Genomic DNA, 13,418 nt, shown 5'->3' with positions numbered 1-13,418 from the left:
AGGGGGCGCCAGAAAGTTAGGTGGGCGGATGAGATTAAGAAGTTTGCAGGGACGGCATGGCACAATTAGTACATGACCGGGGTTGTTGGAGAAATATGGGAGAGGCCTTTGCCCTGCAGTGGGCGTAACCAGGCTGATGATGATGATGATGAATGTAACACCAAGGGAGTCGTTCATTTTGTGGCACTCTAAATTCAATTGTAATTCTACAAGATGAAGCAGACGTTGCGATTCTGCCCTGCTTCTAGAAAGAAGAAGGATTAGGAATTTTATTTTATTGAAAGGGTAGTTAGGTCGGCCTGAGCTCATCCGCTCTAAGTTGCTACTCTGCACGGGGGAAGGTGAAAAAAGGAGCGAACGGGGGATGGAGGATGATCATGACAAGAAGAGGCGTGTGATGAACGCTGGTCATCACAGCAGCATACTTGAGTCAGACTTGAGTCCAGTCCTGTGTTATGCAGAAATAGCATGAAATAACATGTTAGTGCACCACATGTAGCGCGAGACCAAATACCCAGAACAAAGTCATCCGACAATAGTTTTGCAATGATGGCTGCCAGAGAAAAGGCTAACGTCTGCCGCTCGACCATGTATACGCTGGGCAAACGTAGAATGTGTCTTGTTGCGGCTTGAGCGGGTGTTTGGGCAAGGTACACGCCGAGCTCATCGACGAATACGTCCGGTAGCAAGAATGAAGGAGAAAGAGTTTGTTGTATCTAGGAGAGGTTGCTAGTTATGTGGAAGCCAAGGTAACGGAACGTCCCTAAAGATTGCAGTCGAAAACCACTCAGCACTTACCTTGGAAAGGTGCTGTTAGAGCGGGAAATTCGCATAGCTTCGCCTTTAGTAACGTTGAGCTCTATTTGCCACGTGTGACAACAATAATGGTCGTTATTTACGTCACCCTGAAAGCACGTCACATCAGAAGGGCTAGTTATTTTGCGATATATAACGCAGCCATCTGCGAGAAAACAAACCGTGACGATATGTAAATAGGGAAGTTGTTTATCTGCCTAAAATAAAAATTCGCAGCCATTCCACTCTGTGTATGTGGGCTACCAGTGGAGCTGTAAAAAAGACAAGGCGCACCACTGAGTGTAAAAGTTTACTTATTTTGGTACTTCTCTCTTCCCAAGAAACGCATCTTCGAAAGCCGTACACAAGGCCGGGCGGCTGCTTGGACCCGTATTAATGCCAGTAGGGGTCCGGTTGTGTGATATTAACCGCACCCTCTCTACAGCCGAGCCATGCGCCCAATACACTGGGCCGTGACCGCGGTGAAGCATACTATCTGCATATCGGAGAAGAGGCGAACCGTTGCCAGTGAGAGCGAAATTTTACTGACGAGAGCTTAGTATGTTTGTCGGTGGTGCCTCATTTAGTTAAATGAGACACATTGGTACAAGTGGCGGGAAGGTGAGCTCCATACTATTCGATGTTTTACTCTCAGTCACTCTCATGACCTCAGATCCATTTCGATTGTGTAAAAGTTCGTGGACACGAGCGAAACCATATGGCGTTCGCTACTTTTGATAAGAAAGGTGTAGTGAGAAGTGAATTCGCGTGATTCGAAGGAGTTGAAGGACAGTACATGCAACGTAGTACAGTTCACAACTTTTTAGCAGGGCATTATGTTCATGGAAAGCGTCGCACTTTCCGTAATTATGATGCAAGCTCGCCTGCATCATCATCAAACAGTAAAATGACTTTACCGTTCAATCAACACTATTGTAGCGTAATGAAATGAACTGTTAAGTTGCAAGAAATATGGCAGGTCAGTTGTTGCCAGTGATAGTGAATACCAGTAAATGTATTAAGAGATATTGTAAGCTCTAAAGTATTGATTACATGACAAACATGAGAAAGTAGAATTTTTACTAAAACCATATTATTTATTGGGGTTATTGACATAAAACCACAATATTTATGTGAATAAATCAGTTAAGAGGCCATTTATATCTTGCCAACTAAACCATTGAAGAGGGATAGCCGATGATGAACGTGTACAGTTAGTATTTTTGAAAGTGACCTGCAAATTCGTGGCGTTCAATTTTTATAATGACAAACTTGCGATAGGCCGGGGGGCAAGGCATTTCGGCGCAATTTCATGCAATATTTTGAGACATTCTTTTTCAGAAAGGATGTTTACAAGCATGATGCTGAAGTTCTGCTTTGTATTACTAGCATCTCTCAGCTACGGTGACTTTCTGGAGCATGCTTTCTATTTTTTGACACAGTTTGGCACTTGACACAGTTGTATGGGCTCTCACGTCGGGCATGAGAGAAAGAAAGAAGCAAAGAAAGAAAGAAAAGAAGAAAGAAGAGAAGAAACGAAAACGTGAAGGCGATGCTGAACAGAGAGTTGTGAAGTCAGAGTCAAAGCTGCTAATGGGGCCACGTAGAACGCATCCGATTTCGCATACGTTTGATCCTTCGCGATGCCAAGGCGCGAGAGAGCGCTGTTGGCACGGTCGTGTTTTTCCTTTTCCTTTTCTTTTGTCTGCAAGCTGAGATTGTGATACTGCGTCGAAGGCTTGTACCTATCACCACGATGGTGGAGAGGGCGAAAGTCGCCAGGGAAAGGAAAAAAAGAAACTCTCCGACCGAGACGTCAGCGTGTGATCGTCGCGGCTGCCTGATTTAGTCGAGCGAAACCTCTTGCTGCGAGTGACGGCAAGGTGAGCACCAGCTCTTTGACGCTGTGCTTGTTCTCTCTTTCTTGACCTTAAATGCATTTCGAGTATACAAGTTCAAGGACATAACTGAAGCGTACGGCTTTAGCTACTTTCGCCGAGAGAAGACAACAAATGTCACTTTAGGCATCTAAATGCAGTTGAGTGAGATTTCATACGAAATATGACAGCTCCTACTTTGTTAGGACGTCACAGTGCTTATCCAAGGCACCGGGCCCTCCGTGAAGCTGATGCTCGTAAATCGAGTTTACTGTTAAGTAGTCCGCTCTTGCTGTGTAACGAAAGTATAGCTTCTGAAAGGCGAAAAACTCGTTTTGCTCATCGATTTTAAGAAGAGAAATGACACAAGAGAGTAAAATAAGTTGACAATGAAAGCTGAAGTTTGGAAAAGGGAAAGCATGTTTGTTGCGACGATAAAATCCTAAATATTTTTTTATCAATGAATAAACCATTTTTTCACGCTCATAGACGCTTATCATAGAGGGATTGCCCATGATGAACGTAGCGGATGGCTTTGAAGATGTCTTGCGAACCTGATGCGTTTGGCTTTCATGTTGACAAGCTGGTAACATTAATGGCAGGGGGTGTGTCTTTACGGCCTAAGTGAGGTAATATTTATTTTGAAATTTTGTTTTCAGGGAACATAAAAGCATCATGCTGAAGTTCTGTATTTTGGTGCTGGCAGCTGTCAGTTACGGTGAGTTTTGTGCTACATCAGCATGCCTTCCATTACATTACGCGAGTTTTCATGTGAGGAGAAAACCGATAATTCCCGGGTGAATTGCAGTCTGCGAACAAACTACACTCGTAAAGAAAAAAGTAAGCTTTATTTTCCCGAATTTATGCAGTGATTTTTTTAATCATGGCTTAACACGTACCCACGTAAAAAATAAATAATATAAATAATTGTGCGTGATACGTTTCACGTATGCATGACAAAAAACAAAAAGTTCCCGCACACGGTTCCGAGCACCTCAATAACTTTTTTTTTTGCTATCTGGTTTTCTCTCGCTGAAGAGAATCGCGATCACTGACCAAGTCAGATTAATTATCCCGACGTTTCGGAACCGCGTACGGGTTCTTTGTTCACTGACTTGGACAAGAAATTGTCGTCACTTATGTAGACAGCACGTGAAGTAATGAGCGTGCATAAATGGCAGGTATAGTCCCTGCTGTCCGGTTCATCGTAGCTGGCGTCTACAGAATCATTAACAATTCTCTCGCAGCAGCAAATGTTCATATGTGTCACCTTAGTAGTAAACATAAGGCCACCGCAACTGACTACTTATTCCTTTATATATTATTGGACGTAAATGAAGATATCATAATAGACCATTTACAGTGTACAACAAGATAGAGAAGTTGGCCGATAGTCGGCCGTCAAACTTCGTCGTCGACTTCTTCCTCACAATGGCCAAGGTGGTCGCTGTCGCCATGTTCGCCGTACCGTGACAATATGTACGCGTAGGAAGTTTTCTCAGTTGGCACATCATCCACAGCTTGCACTGTGACTGCTGGTATTCAACAGAATGAACGCACAGCGAAGCACCCGTTCAGTGCACGGAAACACTGATATGAATTCAAGAACACAGCACCAAGCATGTCTGGAGCGCCTACCAGAGTTGTTATGTCCCGCCACAGTCACATACGACAACTATAAGTTGTGGAGAAACATAGGCCAAATTTTGTCAGCAGTCGCAGAATTTTATTTCTGTTATGTTGTGTTATACTTGAGTTCCTCTACAGAGATTGATTATAAGAGTGCACCGGCTACTCCATTTATTTACGTTATATAGCAAATATAAAGGAATAAATATTATTACCAAAATAAATAAAGAAAAAAGAAATGACAATGAAACCAATAAATGTTACGCCGCAATGGAGAGTTCCTATGGAGTCTGTTCACGCCGCTAACAGAGTAGCATACACGTGTTGTATTCGTTAACCATTGGTGCAAAAGTCCTCCATGTAGTATATTTCACTGTCAAGTCTGTAAATTTATATGTTCAAAATAATTTATTCTGTCGTGTATTCCCGAACAGCCGCGGCGGTGGGCATCATCGATGCAAACATCTTTGTGGACACCATTTTCCGGGAAAAGATGCCATATTTGTGAAGGGATCGCCGCGGCTTTTCCCCTACGCGACCATCGGGGACTTCAGGTTCAAGGTACCCCCGCAAGGGCTGTTACTCTTGGATGATGTTTCACATTTGAAATCGCTACAACGTGTATAAAATTATACCGCACGCCTCGCCGGTACCTTCTGAATCAGGAAAAAACATTACTTATTTGATGCAGGTGAGCCAGCCGCGAAGGTGATATGACGGAGAGTAACAACAGCGCACAAGCTGCTGCAAGATAGTATTCAGAGTATTTGCTACGCGCAGTCGGTCAGAAGTTGCAGCCATGTACTTAGAAATGACGACAATGGTGACTTAGATAAAACAAAGTGAAAAAAGAGACAAAAAAAGAAGAGAGATAAGATTTCTGAACTTCTCGGGGATCAATGCCTGCAATTCTGTAGGCATATGACTTAACTTAGAATTACTTTCTTTTTATTTTGACGGTATTCTCTGCATAGCGCTTAGAATATCTATTCATTTTGATAGAAAGAACGCTTGCACAAGAACGCAAACATTATCTCCTACTTGGGTCTTCGCGTGAAGCATTTCTTGCCCATAGTGATGTGAAGAACTATAACGAGAAATCTTGTGTTGAATCCCTATTAGAGGAGAGCCGCCCGAAATTACGCGCGAGGTTACTAGAAAGCACGGAAGCTTAGTTGGTTCGCTGCGACGGTCGCTTTACTTTAGTTGCTGTATTCCTTTGCGTTACACACCTTTCCGTTACACAACAACAATGGATTGCGAATTGCTCCAATCTGCCAACTTGCCTGTGTCACTGCATCACGGCGTTTCACGCGAGAACACAATGGTGGAATCTCTTCTGACACGTCTGAACAATACGCGTTCTTCCCGCGACGTGCCCGGCAGGTGTACAAGGCCCAGATCACCAACCGCGACCTGAAGGTGAACATGACGCGTGGCGAGATCCGTGGCCTGGACACCGCTCTGCAGAAGCTGGGACACTGTCCGGCGCCCTTCCTCCGCGACGGAGAGACCGTCGTCTTCTGCAACCTTGCCGTGCAGGGACTCAACATTACCTTCACTGCGTTGGTAAGTTGCTTGTGTCTTCCGCAGTGCCGGCCGTAACAGTGAGTGTAAGCTGTTTTTCCTGACCGCTTTGGCCCTGAGAATCGTCTTTACGAGGGAGTCTCGACCCGAAGATTTACCTCGATTTTGCCGAGCACTGGATAGCCGCTTCCCAAGAACGAAGCTTTCTTTGAAATCTAATGATATTCCTTGTCAATTATTGCGATAAGGAAGGAGTGTGGTTGGGAGCGCAGTCTATATTGCATTCGCGTGGCACGATGCAAGCGCTTGCTTAGAAAATTTTAGTAATTGAATCGCTGGGGATCGTTATTAAAGCAAAGTTGCTGTTTTGACGAACGCACTTCCTTGCGATATTCATCAAACGGGGTAAAGGACGCAGAGAGAGAAAGAGGCAGAAGAAAGCGGAAATGCAGGGAGGTTGACCAGAGGGGAAGGTCCGGTTTGCTACCGTACGCTGGGGAGAGAGTGGAGGGGAAAGTAAAGAGATAGGAAAGTTGAGAGAGAGAAAAACAGGGAGCAGAGATACGTAATCATAGTCGGTCACTATCACCGCATATTACCACCGCACAACACAGTAGCACTCGTAGCACAATAAACTTCAATTACGGCTACAGCCGCTTGTCCAAGTCTGTTGTGTTTAAAAGCTGCAATAGTGGCCTTGTCGCCCTTCGCTGCGATGGCCTGTGATGTCAGCATTCTAAAATGGTTTCCTCTGTTAAATTCCTTTATCACGATTGCGAGCGATCGTCTCTGTAAATTTTAATGAGGACAGTCACAGAGAACGTGTTGAAGAGTTTCCTCGCTTCCACAGTCATCACACAAGGTGTCATTGGCCCAGACCATTCGGAATGCAAAAGACTTCATAAACGCCATTCCTAGTCATATTCGACAGAGCAGGGTAACCTCACTTTGGCAAAGTCTAGATAGGTTGCGAATGTGGATAGAAGAGTTTAGGTGGTGTAGCCGGTTGCCTTGAAAAGTTCGGGTGTTCCACAGGGAGAACGGGATATCCCGTGTTAGCATTCGACGTTTTCTATCGGCATGTGTCTGTATAAAACCCAGTACGTATAAAACCTATGTAGAACCTGTCGTCGGTCTTCAAAAGCGGGTGTTATGAATAATTGCCTGTTTTAAACGTACTGATCCAAGGAAACGTCTGTTTCAATTGCTTCGTGTTTTGCCGCTCAGTGAAACGTACAAAGTAAATGTTGCTGAGGCAGTTAATGAAATAATATGTTTTATTTATCCGCTACCTATCACAATATTTAATTTTCCGGCACGAAACACGAGGGCAGCTACTGACAACAGTATTAACTTACCACCATGTCACAATGTATATGGACAGAGACTAGTGGAGTTCAGCGGTGTTATAATATGTAATGAGCTCCCACGCAGTGTAAAGACTAGCCAAAACTTTGTACAATGCTTAAAGAACTTCCTGAATGCTCACAGGGTTTTTATATTTGTATACCCTGATGTCATAACATACTCTTTGGTTTATCCTGTATTTTCCCTATGAAAATGCTCTAATAACGTGTGTTTAAGTTGTCTCGTACAATAAGTACGCTGTTCTGAGAATTCATAATGCCTTGGATGAGATAGCTGAGGCTCAGGAGAGGACGCAGATGGTGCGTCTCTCTACGACTAGCACGGGTCGGCAGATTCTGAGAGAGTTAGGTGTTCCTCAGGAGAAGATTTCGCAGCTTCATGTCGGTATTACCGTGAAGGTCCGTAATCGGTATCACGTCAAGCCTGTTCCCAGGAACATGCATCCGGAGCGAAATGTTGGTAGAAGAAAGGCAAGGGGAGCTTGCCTACTGAGACTCATTCGTGATGAGAATCTGAAGGTTGGCTTCGTCAATGCTTCTTTTGACGAGGAGAGAAAGGTGTTTACCATAGCTGTCGTGGACAATGAGGGCAGTCTCGTTAACGCTGCTACCGTTTGGACTGATAGGCCAGAGGTCGCGGAGCAAGCGGCTATTGCGCTCGCCGTGGTTGACAAGCGCAGGCCTTTTGTATATAGCGATTCAAAATCGGCCGTTAGGGCCTTTGAGAAGGGCTCGATGGCTAAGGCTGCTTTTAAAATTATGCAGACATGTGAGATCTCTCAACACTACTTATGTTGGTTCCCTGTTCACCTCGGGATGATCGAGGGAGCCCCTCCGAATCTCAATGAGTCCGCTCATGAGGCAGCGCGAGATCTTACCCTCCGCTCTGCCCCGCGCAATGGCGTGGCGGTACTCCCCGAGAATAGAGACTCCCTTTCCACATACAATGAAATCACGAAGTATTACCTTCTTAATCGCAGGGTTTACAGTTTTCCACATCCTAAACTAAACAGGGCTCAGGCACTTACATTACGCTTGCTACAGACTGGTACTTATCCTTGCCCACGGAGACTGAACATGTTTTATCCAGAGACGTATACAGAGCCCTATTGCCAAGATTGTGGGGCTTTAGCCACGCTAGAACACATGCTCTGGTCTTGCGAAAGAATCGAAGACTCGGCGATCAAGGATGCGTCCAGGTGGGAGGCTGCACTTCGCAGCCCGGACCTGGATGAACAATTCTGGGCTGTCCAGCAGGCTCACGATGTGGCCGTGAGGCTTGGCCTTCCGGTCACGACGTGGGAGCGGCCCGGTTAGTGATTAATTATCACTACTTGCAGGACCAAATAAAGTTTTCCTTCCTTCCTTCCTTCCTTCCTTCCTTCCTTCCTTCCTTCCTTCCTTCCTTCCTTCCTTCCTTCCTTCCTTCCTTCCTTCCTTCCTTCCTTCCTTCCTTCCTTCCTTCCTTCTTATGTCTGCCTTTTTATTGGACCCCAAACTAGCCGCAAAGGCTATGGGTACAAACAGTATTGTGTATTGTGTGTATGCAATTAATCAAATATGTTAATTAAAAACGGTGTCAACTGCTCTTTACCGGCCTGAGGAACCGACCGAGCAGCGTTACCGGCATGTTCGTTACCTAAGACGCCGCAGTGACTTGGAAGCCACTGAAATGGCACGTGGTGTCCTTTCTCAGCCAAGATATGGATTATTTGTCTAATCTGGAATACGAGTTGTTCGTGTTGTCCGCGCCGCAGGGCTGATAGCAAAGACTGCAGTGCTGCCATGGAATCACTGATTATTGACCATCTTCGAGGTTGTTCTTGGCTGACGAGACTAAGTGCAGCGCGCTGAGCTGTAAATTCCGCATTCGTCGATGTCGTCGGGTGACACGTCTTGAAACTGGTGGTGCTGGCTTTCGATCCGGAACCACGCCTATAGGGGAACACTGGAGAGTTTCTGAACCATCAATATAACTATTTACGTGGTCGTAAAGGAGGTAGCGTATGCAAAAGCGAAGAAGCAGGCCCACACAGCGTGGGTTTATTTCATACATAATTCTTATGTGAGAAATTATTGTTACATAAAGGCGTTCGTGCAGTCAGGTTGCCTCAGCGGCTGTACATTCCTATTCTGTGGATTGAAGGCACTCTCGAAAATCTTGTAAGGCGTGATTTTATCGTGGCACCGTGTCCTTAGACTTCTATATCTTGAGCCAAGCAGTGTTTAATCACGTGGTTTGCATAGCCTGCACGAACATTGCAGGTTAGGCTAGCCACTTACCTTGTCATACTAAATGCAGGCAAAAGGAGACACCCTGGTTGCCATTTGGAAGACCATCTGGGTGAACGTAGCCGTTAAGGACACCATGGCTCAGTTCGAAGCCAGCGCTCCTAACGGTCGGGACGGTACTCTCCGCACGTTCCTCATCGAGGACATCCGGCTGGACGTGACGTACGACAGTGACCTGAGCCTTAACTCGGCCCGCAGTCAGAAGTTCAAGGAGGAAATCGCGGCCAGAGTCAAGGACGAGCTAAGACACATTTTCTACAACGACTACAAGGACCTGCTGCGCCGTGCTGTGGAGTCGGTCCCGTTCCCCAGGGTCTGATCGGACTTTGAGTGCAACGCGCGAGGTCGTTACAGTGTCGGAAGTGGCCTTGAATCAGTCATGACACGAAGCAAGCAGTCTCGTCTTCCAGCGAAGTCATGCTCTTTTGGTCCCGTATGCGAAATGTTTGCCTTTCTTTGCGCGAGAACTTTCACTATCGTCTTTACCACTGTCTAGTTTATTCAAAGAAATTAAGCCCGATTTGCGGCTTTTACAAAAAAAGTGCCTGCAGCGTTTGAATTGCAAGCCCTCCTTTGTGTACTGTGTGCTAGCACAGAAAGAAGGACGCTGTGTTTATATGTTCATAAAATAAAGAAAACTTACATTTAAATGTTCACGGCGTGTGGTTCTTTTGGGTCCATTTGTTTTAAATTGCGTGGTACGGTCTGCATCAACTGCATAAAGCGATGTGTTGCGTGTCTTGGCCACTTCGTGCTCCCGGGATCGGCGTGGCACTGATTAAAAGGACCGACTTTGAGGCATGCTGTTCTGTGAAAACTATTATAACCTGTTTTCAAATAGAAATGGCGACAGCCATGGCATCATGCTTGTTGTAGGGTTCTAGCGAGGCACGCGAACGAGATCTAAATGCAATGTTTGAGGGCTAGCTGCCTTATATGCTGGTCAGAGGGAGAGAGAGCGAACACAAATAGAGGCAGGGAGGCTATGGGATCGCAATATCAGGTTTGCTACCCTGTACTGGGGGAGGGAAACAAGAAGGAAAAGGAAAGATAAAGTAAGAGAGAGAGAGAGAGCAGTACAAGACCACCAGGGAGATCACACATGCGCAAAATTCACTAGAGCGGAAGTCCGGGCTTGTTGGTTCATAATCCTCTAAAACCTAGACGTGAAACTAGGGGAAACATCTGTGCGTATTTTCTGTTTGTATCTCGTTTTATGCGCTGTTATAAATGGACATGCGCGAAATTAAGAACACCTTGAAATGTTTAGTCGTTCGCCCAGGCAGTTGAAGGCAGTGCACGAGCCTCTGTGCTGAGAATCGCTGAAGCCACTTTTGGATTCTCTGTGCGGGTAATGATGGCAGCTTGTGGAGCATTCCGCAACTCAGTGGATGCCAGCAGTGCAGCCAGTGTATCAAGTACATACATCGCACCTTGTACAGACGTAGTGTACTGGTTGTTCAGGAGTGCCCAGATGACGTCCATTAATTAACGTAGTAGAGCTATGACTTGCCAATCTGCAACTGATACCTCATAAGAAAGTGTAGCTCATTTCAGAGCAAGGAGCAGCAGGCTGCTACTCCTTGACAATCGGTACATACGATAGTGCAGACCATTCTCCTGAATAGTTAGCCTTGCCGACTTCTGCCTCCGTTTGGCCCTATACTTCTAATGCGTGCAGCACTGGAGGGTTCGAAGTTGCTCATTATGTAAACGCATGTCTGCCTAAAGGAGGGGAGGGATGGAGAGGGAACGTAGGAGTAGAGAGAAACGTTTATTAAACGAAACAGTGTCCCGAGCAAGGCCGGGTATCACCCTAAGGTGGGAAGGCTCCTTAGTCCAGGAACCCTCTGGCTTCGACTGCCCTCTTGGCCCTGGCGACGAGTTGTCGTTGGTCTTCCAGGTCCCCGAGGGTTAGCTTGGCCTCCCACGTTTCGAATAGAAAGAAGCAAACGTAGCAGTAGCAAAAATGTTTTTAAAGCTTTCCTGAGCCCACGTCTTTTAAGGGTGCATATACAGTTTAGTAACGAGGATTTAAGTTTAGAATTATTACAACGAAGGCGTCAAATAAAACAACGGACGAAGGAAGGAGACACGAGACAACCACGTAGGCGCCTACGTGGTTGTCTCGTGTCTCCTTCCTTCGTCCGTTGTTTTATTTGGCGCCTTCGTTGTAATCATGTGTAACCAACTCACAACTTACTGCTCACAACTTACTGAGCACCAGCACGTGCTCAGAAGGTTTAGAAGCAGCACACCCAGCAGCAACAAGCTTGGAACATTAAATAACGACAAGTAACGAGTTGGTTCTACATCCCTTTCCACATACTTTCTCAGTGACGTAGCTGTTGCCAGCCTCACCTGCTTCAAGAACGCGTTGCTATAAACTTGCTCGAAGCAATTATCACTTTTTCGATCTTTCTCCATCAGAAGACTCCATACGGAAGGTACTATGACCGACGTGTGAACATTTTCGCAAACAAAATTACTATTTCGTAAGACCTGAGGCAACATTCGCAAAATCGTAAAACGGGCCGAAATTCGCAAACTACGCGAAAAATTCGGGAGTGTTGGCTGGTGTGTAAACTCCTCCTTCACAGAAGCCGTAGTCAGCCTGGATGACCGTTTGGGGCGATGACGGCGATGCCGGACAATTTCAGTTGCTTGTTCTTCGGCCCAATTTTACCAGACCATTTCTTTTTTTTTTCAAGATAGCTGACTTATTCCTAATTTGGAACTGCGATCATGAGAATCCTGGCACGTCGATCTCTTATATATGATTGCATGGCAAGTGTCTTTTGTGTTCTCCGCACACTAGGTACACACCACTGAGCCTCTACTCAAGGCCTTCGAAAAGCTCTTCATTGCCAGAAGTGCTGCTAGGTTAGGTAGGTGATCCTGCCCAACCTACCAGCACTTGTAGCGATGAAGGGCTTTTGGAATGAATTGGGCGAGCTGTGCGCCGGAAGGAGCCGACCTTGACATATGCGCGCATGCATGAACCCCTTAACTATAACCTTGACACCGCGCCTCTGCCTGAGGCGGCCATTTGCACAATGTCAACATCTTCGCAAGAAGGTTTTATAAGGAATGGCAGGTCCGCGTTTTGTAGAACCATGTCAGTATCATAGACAACACCGGTAGTGGCGATAATGTCCTCAGGTATATGACACCGGACTTCTTTGTTGCCTGCTCAAAGAAAACCTTCAGTAAGATATCATATCAGACACAACCGTAATTTTACTGCTTGTGCAAATGAAAACAGACACGGCGAGTGGACGCATGCTGTGGAGAACACTGCAAATAATTATTCTGAATTGGAGATGTGAACTCTGCGGCATGCCTGGCATGTTACTCTGGTTATAATAAAGCAGCAGTCCAATGAACCCACCTCATATGCTGAGCAACCTGCATACTCGCGCCTATTAACGCGGTCCCCTTTAATCTTGTGGCCAAACGTAAATTTAGGGGATACCTTAGTTAGGTAGGGTTAAATAAAATTTTGTTTTGTGTCATTTTAATATAAGTAAATAAATAGTGTATCTGCAGATGTCGGAAGCAGTACGCACCTGACTACATCATTTCACTTATACGCAAAAAGTAAAGTTTCTTTAAAATGAATAAAATAACAATGAAAATGGAACATTAAAACACGCGAATACTTACACATGCGAGAGGTTCTAAAGGAAAACGAAAAACAAAAACAACGATACATTAACAACGAAGGCCAATCACTGCACACAATCGTTCCTTGTATTTTGAACACATATCTCTACTAGTGAAAAGTATTGGACTGCAATGAAAGCTGTCCTTTCAAGGTCCCTAACTGACCGTGGTTTATATGTCGTCCCAAGGGACACTGAATGATTGTTTTATCCCTAAGTTTGTAGCGTAGTCTTTAAGTTTGCAGGGGATAAAGGGCGTAGTTCAG

General features: G+C 45.5%; 1 protein-coding gene across 2 annotated transcripts; it reads left to right on the top strand.

Annotated features, from left to right (window-relative positions):
* The first annotated feature begins 2,573 nt into the window (after nucleotides 1-2,573).
* LOC135903602 (salivary anticoagulant protein P23-like) lies at nucleotides 2,574-10,143 on the top strand. Of its 2 annotated transcripts, XM_070536696.1 has the most exons (5): nucleotides 2,574-2,678; nucleotides 3,332-3,390; nucleotides 4,736-4,862; nucleotides 5,688-5,870; nucleotides 9,498-10,143. In XM_070536696.1, the coding sequence occupies exons 4-5, from the start codon at nucleotides 5,730-5,732 to the stop codon at nucleotides 9,804-9,806; spliced, it is 450 nt and encodes a 149-aa protein (XP_070392797.1). In that variant the 5' UTR covers nucleotides 2,574-2,678; nucleotides 3,332-3,390; nucleotides 4,736-4,862; nucleotides 5,688-5,729; the 3' UTR covers nucleotides 9,807-10,143. The 2 variants fall into 2 exon arrangements, with proteins under 2 accessions (XP_070392797.1, XP_070392803.1); XM_070536702.1 differs by lacking the exon at nucleotides 4,736-4,862.
* Nucleotides 10,144-13,418: the final 3,275 nt, after the last annotated feature.

This window comes from Dermacentor albipictus, chromosome 1, assembly GCF_038994185.2.
Source record: "Dermacentor albipictus isolate Rhodes 1998 colony chromosome 1, USDA_Dalb.pri_finalv2, whole genome shotgun sequence".
NCBI lineage: Eukaryota > Metazoa > Arthropoda > Arachnida > Ixodida > Ixodidae > Dermacentor > Dermacentor albipictus.
Note: the sequence above shows the minus strand (reverse complement) of the source record. Positions and strands in the feature narration are given on the sequence as shown.